Consider the following 25,427-nt stretch of genomic DNA (forward strand, 5'->3'; position numbering starts at 1 on the left):
GTAAACGTTATCTGCGTCCGTCTGCAGGCGTGAGCGCTCTGCTCGTCGTGGCCCTGGAGGGAGTCCGAGATGCCGCCCAGCTGCAGATGGTCGAGTTTGGCCGAGGGTTCGGCTACAAGCTTCCTCTGAGCATCGGCATGCAGAGCGTCGGCAGCACCATCCTCAAACAGATCGTAAATCTGATAAATATGTTCCCATGAACGGGGGAGGTGGGGGGTGGGGTCAGTTTATGTTTACACATCTGTATTTGTTTCTGATGTTCAAGTGAATGTACTGATCCGTTCCACTAAGGTTTTCCTGTCCTGACGTGTCAGAGCCTCAGGTAAAGAGTGGACTGGAGAAAGTTATGTGCTAGTTCTTCACCGTGTTAAAGAAGAGCCTCGGGCAACAGAAGAAAAACCAAAGACTGCAGTGAATGTCTGAGGTCTGGATGGTCATGATGGGTAACGCTCCTCTCTGTCTCTGCAGGACACGGTGTCGGACAGGGAGTGCTGCAACGTCATGTGCAAATGTTCGGGACATGAAGGCGTCCGTGGGAACCGGGGCCCCCCAGGGTCAAAGGTGACCGCAATTCACACGCTTTTAAACTATAAAACTTTAAACGTGAAGTCAGGAAGGTTTGGAGAAACGTGTCAGCAGCAGTGAGGAGGCTGGTCGGGGGGGGGGTCACAGGCTTCATTCTCCACACATTCCAAGGCGCCGGTGTTTAACGTCTACTGTTACAGGACGAGAGGAAGGACTGAGATCACAGGTCTGTTCTGCTCTGAGGCTCGGCCAGCCCAACGATTCTCAGTCGACTTCAATGTTCAGGAGTCGAGAGTTTACAGATCAGGAGCTGCTGCTGTTTGTGTCACATTTCTCTTTTCATGATTTAATCTTTTTGTTTTTATTTAATCAAAGTCAAATACGTTCCTGTTTCATGGTGTGTTTTTGTGAACAGGGTGTTTCTGGACAGAAGGGTTACCCCGGCTTCCCTGGAGAGGAGGGCGTCGCTGTGAGTGCTTCGTCCCTTTATTCACACGTTCATTTTAAACTCATTAAATCACACTTTTAATCCAAAGTGACTCAGATAAACCAGGAACTAAACTCTACCACAGAAACACTCAGACTTATTTAAAACCATAGAAGAAGAACACAACCAGGAACTAGTTCATGGAACCAGGTCTGGATGGAGGAGGAAAGCTGAATGAATATAATAATTATAATGATGATGATGATGATGATGATGATGTGATGATGGAGGATTGTCTGTGTTGTGTTTCAGGGGGACCGTGGACGTCCTGGACCCAGTGGACCTCAGGGTGTCCAGGGTTGTCCTGGTGTCAGAGGACAGAAGGTAGAGATGATGATGATGGTGATGATGGTGGTGATGATGGTGATGGTGATGATGATGATGATGATGATGATGATGATATGTTTTGTCTCCAGGGATACCGAGGTCTCCGTGGAAACAGGGTGAGTGAGTCTAGAATAAAAAGAGTTGATGTGTGAGGAACGTTTGGACCGAGTCTGATCAGAGGACATGTCTCTACAGGGAGAGGACGGAGAGGACGGGCTGAACGGGGTCGACGGAGAACAGGTACACTACACCGCCATCTTCATTATTATTATTATGGATTCTTTTCAGATTTGTTTTAATCTTCACACTGATGCGTTGGAGAAGAAGACGTGCTGACACTACAGGGACGTGGTTCAGGTTCATGGCTGAGCTGAAATAAATAACCTCTGAACCTCTGATCCGGTCAGAACACCTCCTCCAGGTTTGGGTTCTAAGGTTCTAATTAAGAACCACCTGATGGCGACTGATTGAAGCTGCAGGTAGAGACCAGACGCTCCACTGCTCAGTGACTCAGAGTGACACCTCTTGTCTCATTAAGGATCTTTGGCTGAGAGCAGATAATCTGGGGCCGTATTCCTAAAGATTCTTAGCGCTAAGAGTTGCTCCTAGTGGCCAAATTCTAAGAAAATTCTTAGAATCATGACGTTTCCCTCTCAAAGTTAGGAGTAGCTCCTAGTCAAGATAAAAGCTATTCCTAAAGAATCTTAGCTCTTCAGAGAGCTCCTAAGGTGAGATCTGTTAAGAGCAGGGAGGAGGACTTTTAGGAGGCTTAGGAATTTCTTAAGCAGAGGAGAAAATGGCTGAAAGAAGAGACAGGAGAGATATTCTCCAAACACTGAATGACAATCAAGCTGGTTACAATCACAATACAGTAGTCCCTCGTTTATCGCGGGAGTTACGTTCTAAAAATAACCCGCAATAGGCGAAATCCGCGAAGTAGTCAGCTTTATTTTTTACAATGATTATAAATGTTTTACGGTTGCAAAACCCCTCACTACACACTTCATACACTTTTCTCAATAACTTACAAACATACCGCACTTCAGTCACACTGCCAGCGAATTTGGCAAGCTGAACGCATTCTGTACTGTACAAGAGACACCGTACGGAGGAGATTGATTGACGATGGTCTACAGTCCCTTAGCCAATCAGGACGCAAAAAACAATGCGCTGTAAAAAAAAAAAAAAAAAAAACATGCAAAATTGCACTCAAAAAATCTGCGAGGCCGCGAAAGGTGAACCGCGTTATAGCGAGGGACTACTGTATCATCGGAAATAAAGTCATCACAACACTGAGGTATTTAGCAACAGGAAAAATGCAACAATGCAACAATGCAGCAGTGATGACTTGGAGCCAAATCTACGTCTCTAAACACTTTTATTCTCATTGACTAGTTGATCCAGAACAAACACTGTTCCTCTGTCCAGTTGGGTTTCCTGCTTCATTTCTTCTCCACTGCTGTTCGGTTTTTGGAAGATTTGAACATCAACCAACACTGCTTCTTCTAGGCCGGTTAGCAATCACAGAAATTGATGAAAGCTGAGCCATTTTACTCTTGTTAATACCAAATAGGTGAAGTGCAAAATGTTACCAGTGTGGTAAATGAATGAAAGCAAATAAATAGAACTATCAGCATGTGAATACTGTGGTAGTGGCCTGAGTTTAATCACACATTTTATAGGATACTTTTTAAAGTATAGCGTACTATTTATTTATTTTTATGTAAAGTATTATTTATAATTATACAGTCTTCATAGAGATTAGATTCTGTTATTAATTTGACGTCCATTTTAGGCCAATTATCCCCAAAAGTGTATTTTTATCTAGCTTTTAGGATCAACCAATCACACCTCTTGAAATGATGACTCATACCTAGCAACGGGGTCAACCACACCTCCTCACTAAGATAAGAGTTTCTGTCCATTCCTTGCTAAGAGTTCTCTAAGAATTTTCTGGAATCACTCCTAAGCTAAGACTCCTAGCTAGGAATTTTTAGGCTAAGATAGGAGCTCTCTTAGAGGATTCTTAGAATCTTTAGGAATACGGGCCCTGACCTTTAGTGATGTGATCATGTGACCAGGACGCAGCTCAGTTTAAATGTAGTAATGACCAGTTAGGAGTTAAAGTGGTGACCAGCACCTGAAGCCTCCAGGAAACCTGAACCTTTCACCCTCAGGATTCTTCCTGCTGATCAGGGAGGACTACTCCCACTCCTCCCACTCCTCCCACTCCTCCCCCTCCTCCTCCCACTCCTCCCCCTCCTCCTCCCATTCCTCCCTCTCCTCCTCCCACTCATTCTCCCTCTCCTCCTCCCACTCCTCCCTCTCCTCCTCCCACTCCTCCTCCCCCTCCTCCTACTGACCTGTTTTCTTTCCCATTAAGGAGGAAATGAGTGTTGCCTTCGGGAAACCAGCTGATTGGAGGAATTCTTTCTCTGGTTCTGTGTTTGCAGGGAGTGACGGGATCAGACGGAGGTCGAGGAGAAAGAGGCCACGCTGGAAACCCAGTAAAATATTTTTATTCATTTAAGATTTAACGGTAAATGAACTCATGTGTCATGTGATCAGAGGCTGGAGAGGCTCTGTGGAATTCTCCTTTAGCTTCAGAGGGTTTGACCTCTGACCTCCGGCTGCTTGGCTGACTGACTCACCTGTCGTCCTCAGGGTATCCCAGGTATCAGAGGGGAGGCGGGGCCTAAAGGACAGCGAGGACTGAGAGGAGATCCGGTGAGTTACTCTTCTTCTAATTTCTTTTTTATATCCTCTTGTTCTCCTTCTCCTTTAGCTTCTTTTCGTCTTCTTCTGCTTCAGTCTCTTTTTCTTTCTTTCTCCTCCTCATCAATCCCAGACGTTCCAAACTCCTATCTCTCAGAGATAATGAAGTGTACAGCATGTAGAGATGAGTCAAACGGAGAAAGATCCTCAGTGTCGTAACAGATATATGGTACACGTCTGAGGAGGACAGAAATATGAAGGACTGTTTTCTAATTTACATCCCAGAAGAAGAAGGAGGAAGAAGGAGGACGTCAGAGTAAAGCCTTTAACGAAACACCAGCTGAGCCTCAGTCATAACTCATTCATTTAACTAAACCTGGAAACACTGACAAGTATAAAGTTCATAAATATTACTGAGCTGAAATCTTTTAAGGAGAGATTCAGCACTAAAGACAAACTTTTTATTTCTCAGTCATCATGTCAGAGTTTCTTCTTCTGTCTCAATATTTCATCAAATCCTGAAACGACTGACAACAAATATAACTGATGTAGTTTTATTATCTTGGTGGTCCTTTAGAGTCTATCCACATGATTCTGTGCACCACATGGTGACTTGACTGACAGAATCTGAGCCCTGTACCTTGACCTGCCGGTTACTGTTTAAAACTCATGAGCAGATTCTTCAAAATGTTTAGTTTCTTCTTCTTCTTCCCCTCGTTCCGTCATCTCTGCTGTCTCATCTAAGAAACTCATTAATGAACGGTTTCTCTGAGTCAAACACATCTGCAGCACATCTGGAAGCTCCACTGACCGACGGTGTTTTATGTGACAGGGTCAAGCCGGCGCTGATAACACCACACCAGGATCCAAGGGAGAGGCTGGAAACCCTGGTCTACCGGTAAGAGACACCAGGGACTGAACTTAGCTTTATACCCATGAAGGTTAAACCAGGACGAGTCCCAGTGAGGCTTTAACAAGCACCGACCAGTAGCAGTGACCGCTCAACATTTGTTTGTTACTAATTAGAATATTCTAGTTAAAACAAATAAAAACCCTGTAAGCATGAGGGACAGTCACAATGGAACAAACATTACCCACAATCCTCTCTGCTCCACTCTGCCATGCTGGGTCATTAGAAACTAGAGAAGCTACTCTTTCTATTGATACCAAGCATCACGTAGCTGAAGCTAACCAGCTAGCCTCAGCTAACAGAAAACACAACGACAAACTTTCTCAGTCGTCATGTCAGAGATTCTTCTTCTGTCTCAATATTTCATCAACTAATGTAACTGATCTAGTTTTATTATCTTCTGTCCTTTAGAGTCTATCCACATGATTCTACATCAGCTATGAACCACATGGTGACTGGACTGATAGAATCTGAGCCCTGTACCTCTATTTCATACATGTTCCTTTGTCTCCATCTAGTGGTCTAATGGTGGTACTACAGATAATAAACACAATACATCTAGTAGTAACGGTTAGCTTAGCATTGATATGTAGCATGCCTTGGTGACTGGTTTCCCTGGGGAGTTCCATGTGTGAACAACATGGAGGAAATCTCCATCTTCTTCTGGATTGTATAATGATCACAATGGTAGAATGTGATGATGTCCAGGAGAAATAAAATGTCCAAAGGTTGAATTGTGTGTACGTTGCCTCCTGTAGTGGAATCAGTAGGATTTTGTAGCCAGATTCCCTTTCAAGAGGTAAGAACCCAACGTGGAACACTTATTTTGGAGCTACTCCTGATTTATTTGGGTTTTTTTAGACAAGCTAGACTTGGGCTTAGGAGGTTAAAAAAGTGAAACACAGGTGTAAAAGTGTGTCCATAAATGTTGAGTTTTATATATTTAACAGTTGGAGTCATCTGTTTTTATTTCCTTTTAATGTATGTTTGTGTCTGAATCCACAGGGCATACCTGGAGAGGACGGCCGGCCAGGTGAGAGCGGAATCGTTGGGAACCCGGTGAGATTTGATGCTTTTATTTTGTAGTATTGGCAGGTCTGTCTGACAGGAAGTAGCCGGATGTTTTTTTTGCTCCATGTTTTATGAAGCATGTCATAAGACGATTCTTTGATCAGATGTTTGTCTCCCGTCCAGGGTCCAGACGGAAGGAGAGGACCTCCTGGTGAGACGGTAAGAGACGACACGACTCTTCAGATTCTTCAGATTCTTCAGAAAACCCTGAAACCTTTTTAAACTGCGTCTCTCTGCAGGGACCCTCGGGAACACCTGGAGCTCCAGGACTAGAAGGCATCGCCGGAGCTTCAGGTCCACAGGTGAGTCACAGCGAGACGAGAGGGAGGTCATTCAACCTGATGACCTTCCAGTTCTGATCCAGTCCCTTTGTCTCCACAGGGTCCCAGAGGGGTCAGAGGTCAACCGGGACCCAGAGGAATCCCCGGACTTCCTGGACCTCAGGTCAGAACGTCACCACCGATTCATTTAATTAATAAAAGCACACACTGATCAGCCACAACATTATGACCAGTGGGTGGATATCAGAGAGGAAGGGTTTGACTGTTAGAAGAAAAGGATGAAAAAGAGGAAGCTCACGAAGAGGAGGAGGAGAAGGAAGAGGTCAGCAGTGGTCCAGTGAAGGAGGAGAACCAGAACCAGTGTCCTGGACCAAGGCTCACTGAGTCGTGTGGTTCTTCAGTCCTTTAAAGTCTTTCTGGATCAGTTTCATCGTCGTTAATTCTGCGGTTGTCAAGTTTGACGCCTTAATCGTTGCCCGTCATAAATCCTCCAGACGACGTCGCCAACATCTGGGACACATGTGTCTCCTCTGGGTCAGAGGATCGACGGCTGACGTTTAAATGTTCTCTCCGTTTATCTTCATGAGCTCTGAGCTCGTTAAATTAATTCAATGAATTACCAAAAGACAGAAATAAAATATGTCACCAATAAAACTAACGAGTGTTTAGTGTCTCCAGAGGAAACGAACTGAACCGATGATGAGACGTCAGAGAACCTGATTTATTTAACTGGAAGCTGTTTCATTCTGAATTCTTCTTTACCTGCAGCTGAAGCTGAGCTGACAAACTCTTTCACTGCTGGTGAAGCTCATTTTAGACTTTTATTCTTTCATCTCTGAGAAACTCTCTGAGGAAAGCAGCTGACGTTAAACTTCCTTCCACGTGTCGTTTAATCTCCTGACGTTAAAAAAATGTCCGACTTCCTCGGAGGAAGAATCCTTCAGGAGCTTTACTTCGTCCAAGAGTTTCTTCCTCGGCTCCTGCTCGCTCTGGGAGTCTAGAGCCCAGCAGTGATCGGTTCTAATGACTGAACTGAAGAGTAGAGCTGAAAACTGTCGGATGACAAAGACGAGAACATTTCTTCCTCTGACGCTCGAAATATTAAAAGTTCTTCAGAGTTTTTAACATTTCTAAAAACAACTAAAAACAACTAAAAACATCCTGAAAGTCAACAAAGAACCAAACAAACGGAGCAGAAACATTAGACTGAAATGAGCCAATATTACCTATCAATGAAGCCTTGTTTCCAGTATCTGCTGTGACGTCTGCTGTGCCATCACCATTCAGTGTTCTCCTGACGGTGGATTGTGTCTGATTTTAAATGTGCATACATCACATCATCCAGTATTATCAGACGCTGAACGTTGATGAACGTAGTCAGAGTTCATCTGTGGCTGCTGACGGATAGAAGGTCGTCAAGGAAACGTCCCGTTAAAGGTCAGATTTATGGAAACTCAGATACATCAGCAGCTGAGAGCGCCTCCTCAGTGCCGGCCGTGATGATGCGTTCAGGGACACGTTCAGATAGATTGCTAGATAGATAGATAGATAGATAGATAGATAGAGAACTTTATTGATCCTTTTGGGAGGTTCACGCAGGGAAATTGATATCTCCATCTCATACAGCACTGTCAGACATACATGTACACGACTAGGATAGAAAAACAGTGAATAAACCCCAAATACCTGAAAAGAAGAAGAATAATAATAAATATTGTGACTGATGTGTTCAGGGACACGTTCAGTGACATGTTCAGGGACATGTTCAGTGATGCGTTCAGTGATGCGTTCAGGGACACGTTCAGTGATGCGTTCAGTGACGCGTTCAGTGATGCGTTCAGGGAAGCGTTCAGTGACGCGTTCAGGGACGCGTTCAGAGACACGTTCAGTGATGCGTTCAGGGAAACGTTCAGTGATGCGTTCAGTGATGCGTTCAGGCACACGTTCAGTGATGCGTTCAGGGACACGTTCAGTGATGCGTTCAGTGACGCGTTCAGTGATGCGTTCAGGGAAGCGTTCAGTGACGCGTTCAGGGACGCGTTCAGAGACACGTTCAGTGATGCGTTCAGGGACACATTCAGTGATGCGTTCAAGGACACGTTCAGTGATGCGTTCAGTGACGCATTCAGTGATGCGTTCAGGGAAGCGTTCAGTGACGCGTTCAGGGACGCGTTCAGAGACACGTTCAGTGATGCGTTCAGGGAAACGTTCAGTGATGCGTTCAGTGACGCGTTCAGTGATGCATTCAGGGAAACGTTCAGTGATGCGTTCAGTGATGCGTTCAGGCACACGTTCAGTGATGCGTTCAGTGATGCGTTCAGGCACACGTTCAGTGATGCGTTCAGAGACACTTTCAGACTGATGCCTTTTTCTGCAGGGAGGACCAGGTCTAGCTGGAGCTCCAGGATCAGTCGGACGCCGCGGCACCAACGGACCGAAGGTGAGAGAGACTTCATCAACTTTTTACTCAATAAAACATGAAACTGATGAGATGATCTCTTGTTGTTGAAGGGCCAACCAGGAGACCCAGGAGATAAAGGAACTCCAGGACCAGAGGGACCCAGAGGAATGTCGGTGAGTTCCTCCTGATGGATGAGGAGTAGAGGTTCTGGTGGTAACCATGGTAACCTTTACTAATCATCTAATAAATAAACAAGATGAACCAAACTGGAATCCATGTGGACAGCAATGTTGGAGACGTGGAGACATCCTGGTCATCTTCTAATACTCTACACATTCAGGACAAGGAGGAGGACATGGAGGAGGACATGGAGGAGGGGGACATACTTCTACTACTTCTCCTTCTCCCTCACCTCCATCTTCTCTCCTTTGTCATTTTCTTCTTCTACACCCTCTTCTTCTTCTCCTCCTCCTTTTCCTTCTTCTTCTTCTTTGTCTTTCTCCTCCTCCTCATCCTCATCCTCCCCTCCTCCTCCTCAGTTCTATTTCCAGTTGACGTGATGCTCCTCATCATCTTCTAAAGTTCTACAGTGGTTGATGATCCTTGTATCTGGTCTCCATGGTAACAGTTACTGATCTGTCTGTCCTGTGTCTCAGGGTGAGGACGGCAGGGACGGTTATGGACCTCCAGGACCTAGAGGTGTAAAGGTAGACTCAACGACCTCCAGTTTGATTTAAATCAGATGAAATGAAATCAGTTCCTGGTGTTGACGGTGTCTCTGTCTCTGTCTCTGTCTCTGTCTCAGGGAGATCCTGGTTTCCCTGGTTACCCCGGTCTGATGGTGAGTCCGTCCACTTCACACAGGTATAACAGTATAATAGAGCATATGGACTCCAGGAGGTGGAGGACATGTCAGGGACTATTTCCAGCGGCGGATGAATCCACGTCGTCTTTTCTCCATAAACAAACATCATCAGGGTTCAGATGTTGGGGGCTGAGAGCTGTATACATTACAGTCATTTGTTATCCACAGGTTTTATTTATCCAGCTCTGTGCTCTGTTTGTCTCTTCTTGTCCAGGGTGAGGACGGGCTGCTGGGACCTAAAGGACTTCCAGGACGTAAAGGAAACCGAGGACGAGGGGTGAGCGTCGACTTTTTATTTTTAACGCCGACAAATCTGTTCCAGCGCTGACGTCTGATTCTGATTCTGATTCTTTCAGGGGAACTCGGGACGGCCGGGAGGGCCAGGAGAACCCGGAGAACAAGGTTATTCAGGACACAGGGTGAGTGTGGAGAGGAAGATCATCATCATCTTCATCATCAGACACGTTTACTGTGAGGCTTCGTCTGGATCTGATGAATCTGAGTTAACTTTGGTTTTATTGAAGGACGGGACAGAATCTGTGAAGATGAAGAAGAGTTTTAAATCATTTTAACTTTACAACAGATTCATGTTCTTCTGGAGGATTGAAGGAATCGAGGAAAACGTTTCAGTAAAATCCTCCTCACAGAGTCAGACACAGAGCTGCTTAAAAGTCTGAATTTTCTACATTTCTTCATAAAAATGACTCAAAACATCCTGAAAGAATAATGAACCAGTGTATTAGACTAAAGTGAGCCAATATTACATATCAGTTCCTCCTTGTCTCCAGTATCTGCTGTGACCTCCTTGTCACTAAATGTTTCTGGTAACTGCTGATCAGTGGTCTACAGCAGCTTGGAGGAATTTTAGCCCATTCCTCAGAACAGAACCACTTCAGTTCTGAGATGTTGGTGGGTTTCCTCACATCAACTGCTTGCTTCAGGTCCTTCCACAACATTTCTATTGGATTAAGGTCAGGACTTTGACTTGGCCGTTCCTAAACATTCATCTTGTTCTTCTTTAACCGTTCTTCTGTAGAACCTCTTGTGTTCTTGGTTCTCGTTGTCTTGCTGCATGACCCAGTTTCTCTTCACATTCAGCTCATGGACAGATGTCCTGACATTTTCTTTTAGAGTTCACTGGTAGAATTCAGAATTCATTGGTCCATCAATGAGGACAAGCCGTCCTGGTCCAGATGCAGCAGAACAGGCCCAAACCAGGACATTAGCACCCCCATGTTTGATGGAGGGATGAGGTTCTGATGCTGGAATGATGCAGTGTTGGTTCATCTCATTTAAACCAAACTATTCTACTTTGGTCTCATCTGTCCACTAAACATTGTCCCAATAGTCTTCTGTCTTGTCCACATGATGTTTAGAAATGTTCTTCTTGGAGAGCAGTGTCTTTGTCCATCACACCATGGTTGTTCAGTGGATTCATCAACATTAACATCAGCCAATGAGAGAGAGGCCTTTAGCTGCTTAGAAGTTCCCCTGGGTTCCTTTGGGACCTCTCAGACTATTATGGAGTGATCTTTGTTGGTGGACCACTCCTGTGGAGGGGAACAGTCGTCTTCAATCAGTCTAATACATTGGTTGGGTTCTCTCTGTCGACTTTCAGGACTTGTGTAAAAATCTGTTGATGTTTTGAGACATTTTGATGAGGAAATGTAGTTAACACTGAAGGAGTCTTTGGATGTTTATGACAGATAAAATAATAATCCTGTTTCTTCTTCTGCTGTTCTCAGGGGTCCAAGGGTCGTCCTGGAGTCCCAGACCGGACTGTAAGTCCACCTTAAAAATCTCACAACATAGAAATGAATGTCTAAACTAGTTCTTACATTGTTTTATGGTCTGTCTCGTCTCAGGAGTGTCAGCTGATCACTTACATCAGAGACAACTGTAGTGAGTGTTCGTTTATTAAGCTGAACTACATCTCTAATTTTTGTAATTATCTCTAAGCGTCTCTAATGATCATCTTCTCTTCCAGCTTGCTGCGCTGGTGAGTATCTCAGTTTATCAGTCAGGTAACGTGGTGAGTAGTCCGACAGTCCAGGAGCTTTTCCCTCCAGCCCCACCCTGATGTGAAATGAATCCTAGTCGTCCACATATTTAAAGAGTCTGCAGGAAATGAAGCGCTGTCTTTCTCCTCAGATCGGCCGGCATGTCCAGCCTTCCCCACCGAGCTGGTCTTTGGCCTGGACATATCCGAGGATGTGACGCCGGCTGCCTTCGAGAGGCAGCGCTCGGCCCTCCTGTCCCTGCTGGAGGACATCAGCATCACCGAGAGCAACTGTCCTACAGGCGCCCGGGTCGCCGTGGTGGGATACAGCGCCTACACCAAGTACCTGATCCGCTTCCAGGACTACCGCCGCAAGGAAAAGCTGATCGAAGCCGTGAAGAACATCGCCCTGGAGAGGACGTCCAACAGGAGGCAGCTGGGCGCCGCCATGCAATTCGTGGGTCAACACATCTTCAAACGAGTCCGAGCTGGATTGATGATGAGGAAGGTGGCCGTCTTCTTCTCTGACGGGCCTACGCAGGAAGTCAATGACATCGTAACCGCCATAATGGAGTACCGAGGTCTGAACATCGTCCCGGCCGTCATCTCTCTGAGGAACGCTCCTGGCATCAGACGAGCGCTGGAGGTACGTTGGATTCATCGTGGCTGAAGTACGATGCTAACGCCGTGGACGTTTGAGTCCAGACATGAATCAGACGAGTTTAACGAACGCTGTCGACTCTTCTCAGGTCGATGACTCGGGGAGATCCGTGTTTGCTCTGCTGGGCCGGCAGCAGGACCAGGCCACCGACCTGAGGAGGGTGAAGAACTGTGTCATCTGTTACGGTAACGCTGCTGTGAAAGGTCTGGGTTCACTGGGTTAATCTGTTTTTAGTCCTCAGTCGTAAAACCAGGACGTGTCGACTCTTTCTTCAGACCCATGCCAGCGTTCAGATGAGTGTGCCTTCATCCAGGATGAACAGAGGCCTCAGGAGGTGGAGGTGGACCTGGCCATGGTGGTGGACAGCTCCAGGGAGGTGCAGGCTGACGAGTACGCCGGCGCCCAGCAGCTTCTGGGCTCCGTGGTGGAGCAGCTGGCCGTGAGCCCTCAGCCCCGCCGAGCCGGCACTCAGGCCCGAGTGGCCGTAGTCCAGCAGAGTGGTGCCCAGACCAAGGCGGAGTTCAGCCTGCAGACCTACCAGAACCACAAACTGATGAAGAACCACCTGATCCAGACCATGAGGCAGCAGGGCGGCTCCTCGGTGCTGGGTCAGACGCTGGACTACACCCTGAAGGAGGTGCTGCTAAAGGCCGGCCAGCCCCGCAGGAGGAGGGCTCTGCTGACCGTGGTGGGCACCCAGACGGCTTTGGCAGACCGGGCCATGCTGCACTACGTCTCCCAGAAGGCCAAGTGTGAGGGGGTGGCAGTGTTCGTGGTGGCGGTCGGTGATCGCTACAACCGGACGCAGGTGGAGGAGCTGGCCAGTCTGCCGGTACCACAGCACCTGATCCAGGTCAGCAGACTGAAGGAGGAGGAGCAGGGCTACGTCCAGCGCTTCTTCAGAGTCTTCCTCTCCATCCTCAACAGTAAGACTCCCTCAGACGCTCAGACTAAATCAAAAATGGCCGCCAACATACATTAATATACATTAATAGCTGCAGAGATATCAGAGTGATGCTCCTGCCTCCTCATCTGTAGCCACAGTGCTAGTAGCAGCTAGCTAGCGCTGGTAGCCCTTATCCAATCACATGACCAGTATTCAAATAACATTCTCGTCTCATTAACATCTCCTCACAGGTTTCATGTGCAGATTTTAGTTGTTGCTCGTCAACGTCTGTTTGTTTGTGATCGTTTCAGAGGGAATGAACTCGTATCCTCCTCCTGCTCTTAAAGTGACATGTGACAACCTGAGTGGACAAGATGGAGGACAGACGTTCATCAAAGGGTAACTCAGACAATAACTGTCTCTCTAAGCAAAGATCAAACTGAAGGAAGGTTAAGACTCTGGAGATGATCTGGACTCTGCTTCCCATCCAGTCAGGGCTCAGCAGACCTGGACGAGTTTGTGGAGGAGACGGAGGAGACGTTTCAGGAGCAGACGGGAGGAGGACAGACTCAGATCGATCAGCTGGACGTCATTGACACTCTGATCCGTGGAGACGGACAGACATTTGTCTCCGATGCCAACGGTAGCCGTCAAACAGTCTGAGAAAGATAACTGTTGCTGATGCTACGTTAGCCTGAACAAGCTAATGTTGGCGACCATGTTAGCCACTTAATTAGCCTAAACAAGCTAACGCTAGCCCCATATAGCCTAAACAAGTTAACGACTATGTTAGCCATTTAATTAGTTTAAAGAAGCTAACATTAGCCACTTAGTTAGCTGGACATCGTTGAGACTGACCTGAGGAGACAAATTTGTCTCCGACGCCGACACACAGGAAGTGTTACCTCCTCCCTCCTCCAGACGTTAGCGCATGCTTCCTGTTTGTCATTAACACGTATGTGTTCATGCATGTGTTCTCCGGCAGCGGCGCTGCCTTCGAGGACGTGTTAGTGTGTAGTAAATGTGTGTGTTCTGCTTTCAGCCCGGTGTCAGCTGGACGCTGATATCGGCGTCCTGTGTGGGGACGAATATGTCCAGGTTTGGTACTTTGACAAACTCATCGGTGCATGCTCTGCCTTCTGGTTTGGCGGCTGTGGCGGAAACGCCAACCGCTTTAAGTCAGAACGTGAATGTTTCCGGACGTGTGGCGTTCAGAGTAAGTCCTGACTCAGTGTCTCTGTGGACTCACTAACTTCCTCCTGTCCTCCTGAACGACATTAACATCACCGCCGTCTGTCGTCTTTTAATACTTCAACTGTTTGTTCTCAAACTTTTCTTTCCTCTGACTTCAGTTATTGTCTTTGCTCTGAATAAACTCAGGTTTTTTATTTAGTCAGGCAGAAAATTCAGATCTGGTACGAACGTGATCGATCTGATCACAAGTGTCCAAGACGGATGTTGGAGATGTGATCACGTGAACAAAAAGAACAACTTCCTGTGAGGTCAGCTGATGTGTTGATGATTCCTGGACAATCCAACCCAGAGGTTGCGCTAGACTTTTTCGTTGTCGGTCATTTTGACTGACAGGGTCATAAAAATCCCGTCATAATCTATTTTTACCCGTCACTTTATTTTTTTTAAAATGATAATATTCTAATATATTAAAATACAATATTCTACTGACCACATGATGGCGCTGCTGATTTACAGACACACAAACTGAGATCAGATCTCAAGTGCTGGCTGGGGACGCATGTGGAGACACATTTAGATTAAGACCAGGTGAGACCAGGTGAGACCAGGTGAGACCAGGTGACCTCAGAGGAAGCTGTTCCAACAACTTGGTCGTTTATTGTCCAGATTCAGTTTGAGCCGATCAGCTGATCTCAGTCAGGTGTTAGGACCTCAGGTAACGCTGCTGTCGTCTCTCACAGATCCAGGTGTGGCCGTGCAGACTCAGCTGACCAGCTTCGTCTCTAAAGGTAAAGCTCCGCCCTCATCACCTCCTCACGTCGACTGTTTAATGTGTTCACCTCCATGTTCTCCTCCGTGTTCACCCCCGTGTTCTCTGTCCCGGCAGACGCCTGCTACCTGCCCCAGGACCAGGGCAGCTGCCAGAAGTACTCCATGATGTGGTTCTTCGACACCGAGCAGCACGAATGCGCTCGCTTCTGGTACGGTGGCTGCGGCGGCAACAAGAACCGCTTCAAGACGAAGGAGGAGTGTGAGAACCTGTGTCTGACGAAGAGTCGATGAGGAGGAGGAGGAGGAGGAGGAGGAGGGGGAGGAGGAGGAGGAGTCCGCAGCACCAACATATATCAGGAAACTTTATAAAACACGCGTCTTCAGGGAGAGATCCTGACGTCGGAGCGTTGGGGTGAAACCGGCTGGAGGTCGGTTGAAGCAGCTCGTCAGCAGGAGTCGCCTCGGTGTCAGGTTGTCTTTGGACATGCGTGTTTGATATCCTCGAGCACTTGAGCTCAACAGAAAACTCTTCCACTGTTGGACTAAACATGGCCGACATGTCTTCAGGTTTTCTTTCTGTCTCTCTTCAGATCAGGTGCTATTTACATGAAGCTGAGACTTGAATTGAATGATTGATGGAAGCGCAGCAGAAGTGGCCGACATTAAAGAGTGTTTCTGTGAACAAGTCTGAACTTATTTTACATAACTGAATGCAAACTGAAAGATATGACGAGTACTGTATGTAGGAATAAGTGTTAACCTTTAACCTTTAGTCTGGATACTAACCCTAAGTCTTCAGTGTTAAACCTTTGATCTAACAACTAAACTACACCATGTTAAGAGCAGTAACACGTCTGGGGAGTCTGATCTAAGTCCGTCATCTTTGATTTAGGCTCAGATGAACTAATAAATTCAAACCTGAATCAGCTTTAAAACCTGTGATGCATCATTTCTAAACAGATAAACTCTCAGAGACAAAGTGAAAACGTTTCTGAAGCTTCTTCACAATGATTCATAAACACATTCCTGCCGCCGCGGCTCGACGCCCAGGCTGAGCCTTAAAAGGTCAAGAATGACTTCAGTCTGGTCCTGGTCCGTCCCCTTCACCGCCTCACGCTTCCTCTTCTTAAAGAATACTTTGACAGTGGCTTGAAAAACTTACGACCACAAACATGAATATGTTTTACTGGAATTTTATGTGAAAGACACGAGGTGGTCCACAGCTGTGAAGTACAAAGAGAATTCCTACATGATTTAAAAACTGAAAAGTGCCGCTGTGCAAAAGTATTCAGGCCCCTTTTCTCTGAGCGCAACCAGTTGCCTTCAGAAGTTGCCTGATGGTTGCTGAATGATGGGATGTTGACCTAACGACTAAAGAGGGTCCACCTGTGTGTGGTCTAATCTCGGTACAAACACAGCTGCTCTGTGACGACCTCAGAGGTTTGTTCAGAGAACATCAGACGTCAGGCGTCATGACGTCCAAGGAGCGCACCAGACAGGTCAGGGAGAAAGTTGTTGTGAAGTTCATAGCAGGGTTGGACTATGGAAAGATCTCACGAAGCACTGTTCAATCCATCATCTGAGTGTGGCCACCTGCAGACCTACCAGGACACGGATCAGAGACGCAGCCAAGAGGCCGTGAGGATGAACCAGAGATCCTCAGCTCAGGTGGGAGAAGTTGATCTTTCACATGAAGTTCCAGTAAACCATGTCTGTGGTCCAAGGGTTATTTATTCTCTTCATAACAAGCCACTGTACAAAACCCTGCCGGATGATTTCTGGACTAATTATTGTTAAACGTTAATAAACCGTTGGCGTCATGCTAATGGATAGCTTAGCTAACAGACTGTGGCTGCCGTCTGCTAGCTTAGAGGCGTTACGGTGACCACCCAGACACGACGACCTTAGCTGACGTTCACCTCCCCAGAAATACAACAAGGCGTCACGGCGACACAGACCGTAAGAGCTGTGATTGGTCCGCTCGGTAGCAGCGTGTTTCTGGCTGCTGCTCCGTCTCCACAGTTTGAGCTTTGGATCAATAAAGAGACGGTGAAGTTAACAGAGGAGGCTCAGACAGACCGGACCAGACTGGACCGGACCAGACCAGACATGTGGTTTATTAGATCGAGCACTCGGTTCTCGATTATGTTGTACTGTCAATGTACCTGGTGTTCTGTGATCGACTACTGTTGTCTGTTGTTGAACGTTGAAGCACGAAGTAAATGACGTACTCGTACCACAGCCTTGCTTCCGTGTACATTGTTATACGTTAGTAGACTTACCCACAAACAGTAATACTGAAGTGTATACAACACATGAAGCTACAACAAGGCAGCTGAATGTGTTTCAGTCGCCACTGGTGAAAGTGAAGCAGGAAGTGGAAACAAAAACGAACCCGACTGGTAAAAAAGGACACAGCGCCGTCTAGTGTTTGGGTGGAGATGTTACAGAGCGAGTCAGACTGAGGAGGTACAAGTCAGGTGTAGGTTACATACGTAGGTTAGACCGTCCCACAGACAAATAAACTCCACTTTAGACACACACCTGGACACACCTGGACACACCTGAGGTCATTTTACTGAATGAAACATGACGTCTGAGCTTCAGGTTTTATTGATCAGATCAGACAAACAGAAACAAACTCGTCACATGGTTCAGGTGTGAGAAAGATTTCACAATAACATCGTTCTCTAATTAACTTATACATCACTGAGGTTTAAAATAATTTATGTACAAGGTAAAACGGTTGCCATAGTAACGGCATCAATGGCGTGAACTCCACTCGTTTGAAGGCGACTGATTTTAATGAACATTTAATGAATCGTCACATGGTTCTAATGATAATGAGCTGATGACCCCAGGAGGTCACTTCCTGTCTGAGTCCGTGTCTTCAACGTCTTCACTCGTCTTCACTTCCACACTTTGACGATGCCGTCTCTGGACGAGGTGACGATGAAGCCCTGCGTGGTCTGGAAGGTGGCGATGTCGGTGATGATGTCGTGGTGACCCACGGGGAGGGACTCGGGGCCGCGGCGAGGCGAGTCCTCCACCACGCCGCTCTTCTGTTTGCTGTGGATCTCCTGCAGAGGTTAAAGGAGAAGGACGGACGATTAGACGCTGCGTGGACATTTGATGACGAGGTCGGGGTGGATGGACGGGTCAACAGAGATCAGCTTCAGCCTGGAACTCAGACTTCCTCAAATAAAAATGAGTTTGAGCTTCTCTCTGAACTTTCTCCTGACCGTGTGGAGGTGATTAAAGGTTAAAGGTTAAAGGTCAGGGCTAAATCACGTCGGTGGCAGACAGGCCTCCAGGTGTGTGTGTGTGTGTGTGTGTGTTTACCTGTACGACCTCCGTCCCTTCGATGATCTTGCGGCTGTAGAGGACGGACGGACAGTGCAGCGAATCGTTGGCTCCTCCGGCCACGATGTACGACCTCTCTGGATACGCCAAGTCCCAGAACCTGAACACAACACGTAGACGCCATCACACACGTGTGTTGACAGGTGTGGTCTCTGTTTGTGTTTCAGCTGCTGCAGCAGGTGAGTCTGGCTCAGAGTGGAGAGATGAAACGCTGAGAGAGTTTCTACGTCTACCTGTGAGAGCCGCTGTGTGTGACCTAACTACACATGGTAACAGGTCTCAGGAGGTAAAGGAAGGCCGGGGACGCTGTTACTGACCTGATTCTCATGTCGGATCCAGCCGTCAGCAGCAGAGGGTTCCCATCAGCTGGACTGCAGTAGATCCCATGGACACTGTGAGGAGACGGCTGCAACACAAACACACGTCTCTAAGAGAGGACGTCACCAACCCAAGGACACGTCAATCATCACACCTGAGCAGACCTACCTGCATCTCAGAGAGCGGAGGGGCGGAGCTCGCCCACAAGGTGAACTTACGATCTCCGGTCTCCATGTCCCACATGGACACTTCATTATTCCCCTGGACGGCTGAGACACAGAGACACAGAGACACAGAGACGTCTGATGATGTGATGCTCACGTTAAAATAAAAGCTGTAGCGTCTCCAGAGAGACTTCAGACCTGCGATCACTGATGATTGGTAGAGAGGATGCATCAGCAGCCGTCTGATTCGTGCTCGGGCCGGGTGGGAGTGGTTTGAGATGGGGAGCTGGAACCGCATATCCCAGCAGGCCATGGTGCCACTGCTCGTTCCTGCAGAGGACCAAGAGAAACTTTTAAACGGTCTGAAAACCAAGATGGCCGACGAGCTCCATCATAGTGCAGGTATCCGTGGCAACAGACCCAGGCACAGCCAGCACTGGTGCATGTCGACGGTGAAGGAGGTGATGAGTCCGAGGCGGAGGTCGTGGCGAAGCGTCCAGGCGTTGGAGTTGGAGCGGAGGTCCCAGCCGACCAGCGAGCCGTTGACGGTGGCGTACGCCAGCACGGACTGGGCGCCCGAGTTAAAGTGGTGGATGTCGACCGCGCAGCCGTCCTCCTGCAGGTCCAGAGACCTGAGGACAGAGCAGAGACAGACATCAGCTGATCAATCAACTCTGATCACTGCTTCACAGCATTAGAAACCGTAAAGACTAAAGAACTCATTAACCAGCTAGAATTCTATTAAAGGACAGTTAAATAAATAAAATGAATGTTCTCACTATTTAACTGTAAATGTTACACACTCTGTTTATTAGATTAATAGTTCACAGGTACCTGGTCTGGAACGGCTGAACTTTGGGGGATTTGGGAGGTTTGTTGGCTTCGACCGCCAGCAGCTGGATGGAGCCGTTGTCTGAGGCCACGGCCAGATAATGAGAACCCTGACAGAAGGTCAGCGTCTTGACGTGGCCGCCGATACGAGAGTAGGTCAACACGGACCTGCAGCGACAAACACAGAGTTCATCTAATGTTCAACCTGGAGCTCTGAGTCCTGGACCGGTCAGCTCGGCTCTGAGCTCCTTCCAGACCCACCTGGTGGTCGTGGTCTTGCCCTCCATCTTCTGACTGTCCCAGACCTTGACGGTGCCGTCGTTGGACGCCGTGGCGAAGATGGAGTGTTCGTCCGAGACTCTGATGCGGTTGACGGCAGCTTTGTGTTCGTGGAGGTGGGCGACCAGCAGACCTTTAGGATGCCACCCTGAAACACACGTCGACAGCAGTGAGGTCAAAGGTCAGCGGGTTCCAGGAGCTCCGCCGTGCGTGCGTGCGTCCGTCCTACCTGGGGGGGGAGGGCGGCTCTCCCACTCGGCGCTCTCCATCATCTGCTTGGCCATGCGCTCGGCGCTGCACTGCTCCCTCTTCTGCTGAACCAGCTGCTGCAGCTCGGCCTTGCAGGTGTTGATGCGTCGCTGGTAGGCCGGACCGCTCGCCACCGTCTGCAGCACCGGGACCGCCGGCGCCGCCGTGCTCTTCCTGATCTGACTCGCCGGCCCGTCAGCGGCCTGAGGACAGATCCAGGTCTGAGTTAACCGACTGATCGTTCAGTCAGGATCACGTTTCATTTCATCAAACCAAAAAACATCTGAAGACTAATCCGAGCTAAACGCTAACGGCCACATGCTAACGGCCACATGCTAACGGTTCATGACATCAGTTTTGATTTCATGACGGATCAAGATGATACGTCACTTGATACTGGGACTTCTACAGAGATCCAAAACCAGTCTCCATCTAACAGACTGGTTAGCCTGGCTGGAGTCAGGACCTGAACCTCAGCTGGTCCAAACCGAACCAGAGCCAACCAACCGAACGTTAAAATCAAAGCTGAAACATCTGACACCAGGTCTGACACCAGGTCTGACACCAGGTCTGACACCAGGTCTGACACCAGGTCTGACACCAGGTCTGAAATCAGGTCTGACACCAGGTCTGACACCAGGTCTGACACCAGGTCTGAAATCAGGTCTGACACCAGGTCTGAAATCAGGTCTGAAATCAGGTCTGACACCAGGTCTGAAATCAGGTCTGACACCAGATCTGACACCAGGTCTGACACCAGGTCTGAAATCAGGTCTGACACCAGGTCTGACACCAGGTCTGACACCAGGTCTGAAATCAGGTCTGACACCAGGTCTGACACCAGGTCTGACACCAGGTCTGACACCAGGTCTGACACCAGGTCTGAAATCAGGTCTGACACCAGGTCTGACACCAGGTCTGACACCAGGTCTGACACTAGGTCTGACACCAGGTCTGAAATCAGGTCTGAAATCAGGTCTGACACCAGGTCTGAAATCAGGTCTGACACCAGGTCTGACACCAGGTCTGACACCAGGTCTGAAATCAGGTCTGACACCAGGTCTGAAATCAGGTCTGAAATCAGGTCTGAAATCAGGATTGACACCACGTCTGAAATCAGGTCTGACACCAGGTCTGACACCAGGTCTGACACCAGGTCTGAAATCAGGTCTGACACCAGGTCTGACACCAGGTCTGACACCAGGTCTGACACCAGTCTCTTATACGATAACAAGCCGATGAACTGAACAAACAAACTGAAGTTGAATCAAAGACGAAGCTCAGACTGAGACAGTTTGGAGAAGACGAGGACGAGGAGCTTCAGGACGAAGACAAACCCAGTCCGTCCACATTTGTAATGAACTCTTGGTGTGAAACGTTCAGTGTCCTCAAGAAGCTCCAACATTTAAAGATTTAAAGGAAACCGGTTGAAGTGGATGAGATGATTTCAGACACATTCAATGGGAACCTTTGACGTTACCGTGGCGACCTGAGAGGACGAAGGCTCCTGGGATCCGAACATGCTCTTCCACTCCTCGTTCATGGTGGAGTCCTGCTTGGTGTGCTTCCTCGCTGCCAGAGACACAAACACACAAACAAACCATCAACAGACTAGACTTTATTTTTCTCTCTGACGTGCAGCGTCGAGCTGACCGCTGGTCACTGGTCTCCAAATAAAACAAACTGAGTCTTTGATGTGATCTGAGTCAAACTTTAAACTCAGGACCGACGGAGACCAGAGCAGATCAGCTGGAACACAGATGTCAACAAAACAAACGGATCCAAAACCAGTTTAAAACTAGAACTGAAACGGTTTAGAACCACGTCTAAAACATTATTTAAAATAAAAACCCAAACTGGTTTCAGGAATATTAAGCTAACGTGTACTATAGTGTATTAGTATGTCACTGTATGAGGTGTCTTCTCAGGCCAGTTTATTCTATTCATGCTTCTATGTTTATTCTACTTTGATGAACTCTTCACTCCAGGTTGATCATCATGTGTATTATTCTTCTTCTTCAGCAGCTGGACTCACTCTGAGCCAGTAAACAATCTGGAGGAAAAGGCTGAAAAACAAACAAAGGTCTGAGTGAAAACTGATTTATAAAAGACAGACGTCCACCTGCTGGACAGACGGTAAATTAAAACAAAGGAAAGCTCATGAAGAAGTTAAACCCTGTGTTAGAATCAAACTCAATCAGGATGAAGACTCAAGCATGGTGGACATGAAGAGTCCCATGAAACCAGAGACAATCTGAGACCAGGACTCAAATACACCAACACAAACAGGCTGAAGACAACATCTGTCACATCTGGTTTGAGTTCAGGAAGGAGAAAATAAAAAACTCAAGAACAAAAGAGCTTAATCTGGATTTTAAAGTGGAAGTTGTCGTCAGGATTTGAGCTGTGGATCAAAACAAGGAACATTTCTAACTTCATGGGGCGTAAATAGTTTTATAACTTTGAATCATTCATGGATCAGAGAAGCAGACGCTGCAGCGGTGAACTGGAATCAACGGAAACATTTTAATATGAAGCAGAGAAACAAACAACATCAGAGCTGCAGATGGACGGGGTTCACTGGAGTTCACTGGAGTTCACTGGAGGACGACGCAACGTCTACTTTAACCAGGACACTATAAGTGAAACCTGCTCCTGGATGATCGTCTAAAACCAGATCTGAAACCAGTTTGAAACCAGATCTGAATGAATCTAAAACCATATATGAATCCAGTCTAAATCCAGGAGGAGGGAATGTCTGTCTCTGATCAGACGAGACAGACGAGACATCGTCAAACAGCCGAGCAGGACGATCCTGCCTCTGACTGGATGAGGTGTTCCTAATAAAGTGGCACGTTGTGTCGGTTACCTCTCTTGTCCTCAGCCTCAGGTTTGGGTTTGACCAGGTCCACTTGGCGCCCGGTGATGCCGAGCGTAGCCAGGTCGATGACGCCGGTCTGCGCCGCCTCCCCCTGGTGGCTCTGCTCGCCCATGTTGGCTTTGGCCTTGTTGGATTTCAGCATGAAGTCTTTGAGCGCCAGCAGCTTGTCCTCCTCCGCCTCCGTCATCCCCTGAACCCCAGAGCACACAGACCAGGTCAGAGCGAAACCAGGACCCGGATCGGTCAAAGAGGTCCTGGTCTGTCTGCTGGAAATACGCTACGAGTGTTTAATGGTCTCATGGAGATACGTGGATTTGTATTTTCCTGCTCTGATTCTGAGCTCAAGGACAATTAACGACCGACATTAAAGTTAAAGAAGAACTCTGAGGAGGGTTTACTTTTTAATCACTAAAAACTGATCTGAAACCAGATCTGAAACCAGATCTAAAACCAGATCTGAAACCTGTCTGAAACCAGACCTGAAACCAGATCTAAAACCTGTCTGAAACCTGTCTGAAACCAGATCTGAAACCTGTCTGAAACCAGATCTGAAACCAGATCTGAAACCAGATCTGAAACCAGATCTAAAACCTGTCTGAAACCTGTCTGAAACCAGATCTGAAACCAGATCTAAAACCAGATCTAAAACCTGTCTGAAACCAGATCTGAAACCTGTCTGAAACCTGTCTGAAACCAGATCTGAAACCAGATCTGAAACCAGATCTGAAACCAGATCTAAAACCTGTCTGAAACCAGATCTGAAACCTGTCTGAAACCAGATCTGAAACCAGATCTGAAACCAGATCTGAAACCAGATCTAAAACCTGTCTGAAACCAGATCTGAAACCAGATCTAAAAACTGATCTGAAACCAGATCTGAAACCAGATCTGAAACCCGTCTGAAACCAGATCTGAAACCAGATCTGAAACCAGATCTGAAACCAGATCTGAAACCAGATCTAAATCCTCTCTCATGGACATCAGCAGCTTTTTCATCCTTGAACGTTTCTGATTGGCTACAACAGGGATGCACTGTTTTACCTGCATGTCAGAGACGCTCTCTCAAACGTGATTGGTCAATAAAAGACAGAGACGCGGAGACAGTGGAACCAGAGACGTGAGTTGATTGTTGAGCAGAGTGAAGCTGAGCGTCAGCGCCCTCCACTGGTGGAAACCGACCAAACCTCATCACTAACCACCAGCTCATCTCTGACCTGTGACAGAAGCTTCTTGAGCAGCTGGGCGACGGCCGGCTCGTCGGCAGCAGGGCATTCTGGGATAGATCCAGCTCTCTTCTTCTGGCGCAGCAGCAGGTGTCTGAACAAGCTGCTGATGTCTCTGGAGCGGAGGGTGTAGTCGAAGATGGAGCGGCTCACCGGCTCCTTCAGACGCTGAGCAGAACCAGCTCCTTATCAATCTGGACACAGAGAGGAGGAGGAGGAGGGTGAGGAGGAGGGTGAGGAGGAGAGGAGGAGGAGGAGGAGGAGGAGGAGGAGGGTGTAGTCGAAGATGGAGCGGCTCACCGGCTCCTTCAGGACGCTGAGCAGAACCAGCTCCTTATCAATCTGGACACAGAGAGGAGGAGGAGGAGGAGGAGGAGGAGGAGGAGGAGGAGGGGGAGGGGGAGGGGGAGGGGGAGGGGGAGGGGGAGGAGGAGGAGGAGGAGGAGGAGGAGGGGGAGGGTGTAGTCGAAGATGGAGCGGCTCACCGGCTCCTTCAGGACGCTGAGCAGAACCAGCTCCTTATCAATCTGGACACAGAGAGGAGGAGGAGGAGGGTGAGGAGGAGGAGGAGGAGGAGGAGGAGGAGGGGGAGGAGGAGGAGGAGGAGGGGGGAGGGTGTAGTCGAAGATGGAGCGGCTCACCGGCTCCTTCAGGACGCTGAGCAGAACCAGCTCCTTATCAATCTGGACACAGAGAGGAGGAGGAGGAGGGTGAGGAGGAGGAGGAGGAGGGTGAGGAGGAGGAGGAGGGGGAGGAGGAGGAGGAGGGGGGAGGAGGAGGGGGGAGGAGGAGGAGGGTGAGGAGGAGGAGGGTGATGAGGGGGAGGAGGAGGAGGAGGAGGAGGAGGGTGTAGTCGAAGATGGAGCGGCTCACCGGCTCCTTCAGGACGCTGAGCAGAACCAGCTCCTTATCAATCTGGACACAGAGAGGAGGAGGAGGAGGAGGGTGATGAGAGGAGGAGGAGGAGGAGGAGGAGGAGGAGGAGGAGGAGGATGAGGAGGAGGGGGAGGAGGAGGAGGAGGAGGA

General features: G+C 48.1%; 3 protein-coding genes across 5 annotated transcripts in view; 2 read left to right on the forward strand and 1 right to left on the reverse strand.

Annotated features, from left to right (window-relative positions):
* The window catches only part of LOC311496396 (collagen alpha-6(VI) chain-like), a 41,186-nt gene extending 29,480 nt beyond the window's left edge, over positions 1–11,706 (forward strand). For all 3 annotated transcript variants that reach the window (XM_084556252.1, XM_084556253.1, XM_084556251.1), the window contains 22 exons: positions 28–173; positions 469–561; positions 941–994; positions 1,265–1,336; positions 1,429–1,455; positions 1,535–1,579; positions 3,793–3,846; positions 4,004–4,066; positions 4,887–4,952; positions 5,970–6,023; positions 6,159–6,194; positions 6,275–6,337; positions 6,417–6,479; positions 8,694–8,756; positions 8,828–8,890; positions 9,374–9,424; positions 9,523–9,558; positions 9,797–9,859; positions 9,939–10,001; positions 11,328–11,363; positions 11,448–11,484; positions 11,570–11,706. In XM_084556252.1, coding sequence (XP_084412378.1) covers positions 28–173; positions 469–561; positions 941–994; positions 1,265–1,336; positions 1,429–1,455; positions 1,535–1,579; positions 3,793–3,846; positions 4,004–4,066; positions 4,887–4,952; positions 5,970–6,023; positions 6,159–6,194; positions 6,275–6,337; positions 6,417–6,479; positions 8,694–8,756; positions 8,828–8,890; positions 9,374–9,424; positions 9,523–9,558; positions 9,797–9,859; positions 9,939–10,001; positions 11,328–11,363; positions 11,448–11,484; positions 11,570–11,610 — 1,289 coding nt within the window. In that variant the 3' untranslated portion in view covers positions 11,611–11,706. The remainder of the gene's footprint in view (positions 1–27; positions 174–468; positions 562–940; positions 995–1,264; positions 1,337–1,428; positions 1,456–1,534; positions 1,580–3,792; positions 3,847–4,003; positions 4,067–4,886; positions 4,953–5,969; positions 6,024–6,158; positions 6,195–6,274; positions 6,338–6,416; positions 6,480–8,693; positions 8,757–8,827; positions 8,891–9,373; positions 9,425–9,522; positions 9,559–9,796; positions 9,860–9,938; positions 10,002–11,327; positions 11,364–11,447; positions 11,485–11,569) is intronic.
* LOC311496581 (collagen alpha-6(VI) chain-like) lies at positions 11,676–17,588 on the forward strand (the record flags this gene model as incomplete). Its single annotated transcript, XM_084556468.1, has 8 exons — positions 11,676–12,227; positions 12,331–12,427; positions 12,518–13,168; positions 13,440–13,527; positions 13,620–13,771; positions 14,171–14,344; positions 15,063–15,110; positions 15,209–17,588. Coding segments are annotated over 8 exons (1,938 nt in total), but the record flags the coding sequence as incomplete, so codon positions are not given.
* A 102-nt stretch (positions 17,589–17,690) lies between these two features.
* Positions 17,691–25,427, reverse strand: part of pik3r4 (phosphoinositide-3-kinase, regulatory subunit 4) — a 14,352-nt gene continuing 6,615 nt past the window's right edge. The window contains 13 exon segments of the mRNA XM_084556254.1: positions 17,691–18,173; positions 18,436–18,556; positions 18,774–18,862; positions 18,943–19,043; positions 19,137–19,268; positions 19,359–19,570; positions 19,773–19,937; positions 20,031–20,196; positions 20,278–20,500; positions 21,778–21,869; positions 23,167–23,368; positions 24,393–24,568; positions 24,571–24,595. Of these exon segments, the coding sequence (XP_084412380.1) occupies positions 18,003–18,173; positions 18,436–18,556; positions 18,774–18,862; positions 18,943–19,043; positions 19,137–19,268; positions 19,359–19,570; positions 19,773–19,937; positions 20,031–20,196; positions 20,278–20,500; positions 21,778–21,869; positions 23,167–23,368; positions 24,393–24,568; positions 24,571–24,595 (1,875 nt within the window). The 3' untranslated portion in view covers positions 17,691–18,002.

Source organism: Chelon labrosus, assembly GCF_963514085.1.
Source record: "Chelon labrosus genome assembly, chromosome: 12".
In the NCBI taxonomy this organism is placed as follows: domain Eukaryota; kingdom Metazoa; phylum Chordata; class Actinopteri; order Mugiliformes; family Mugilidae; genus Chelon; species Chelon labrosus.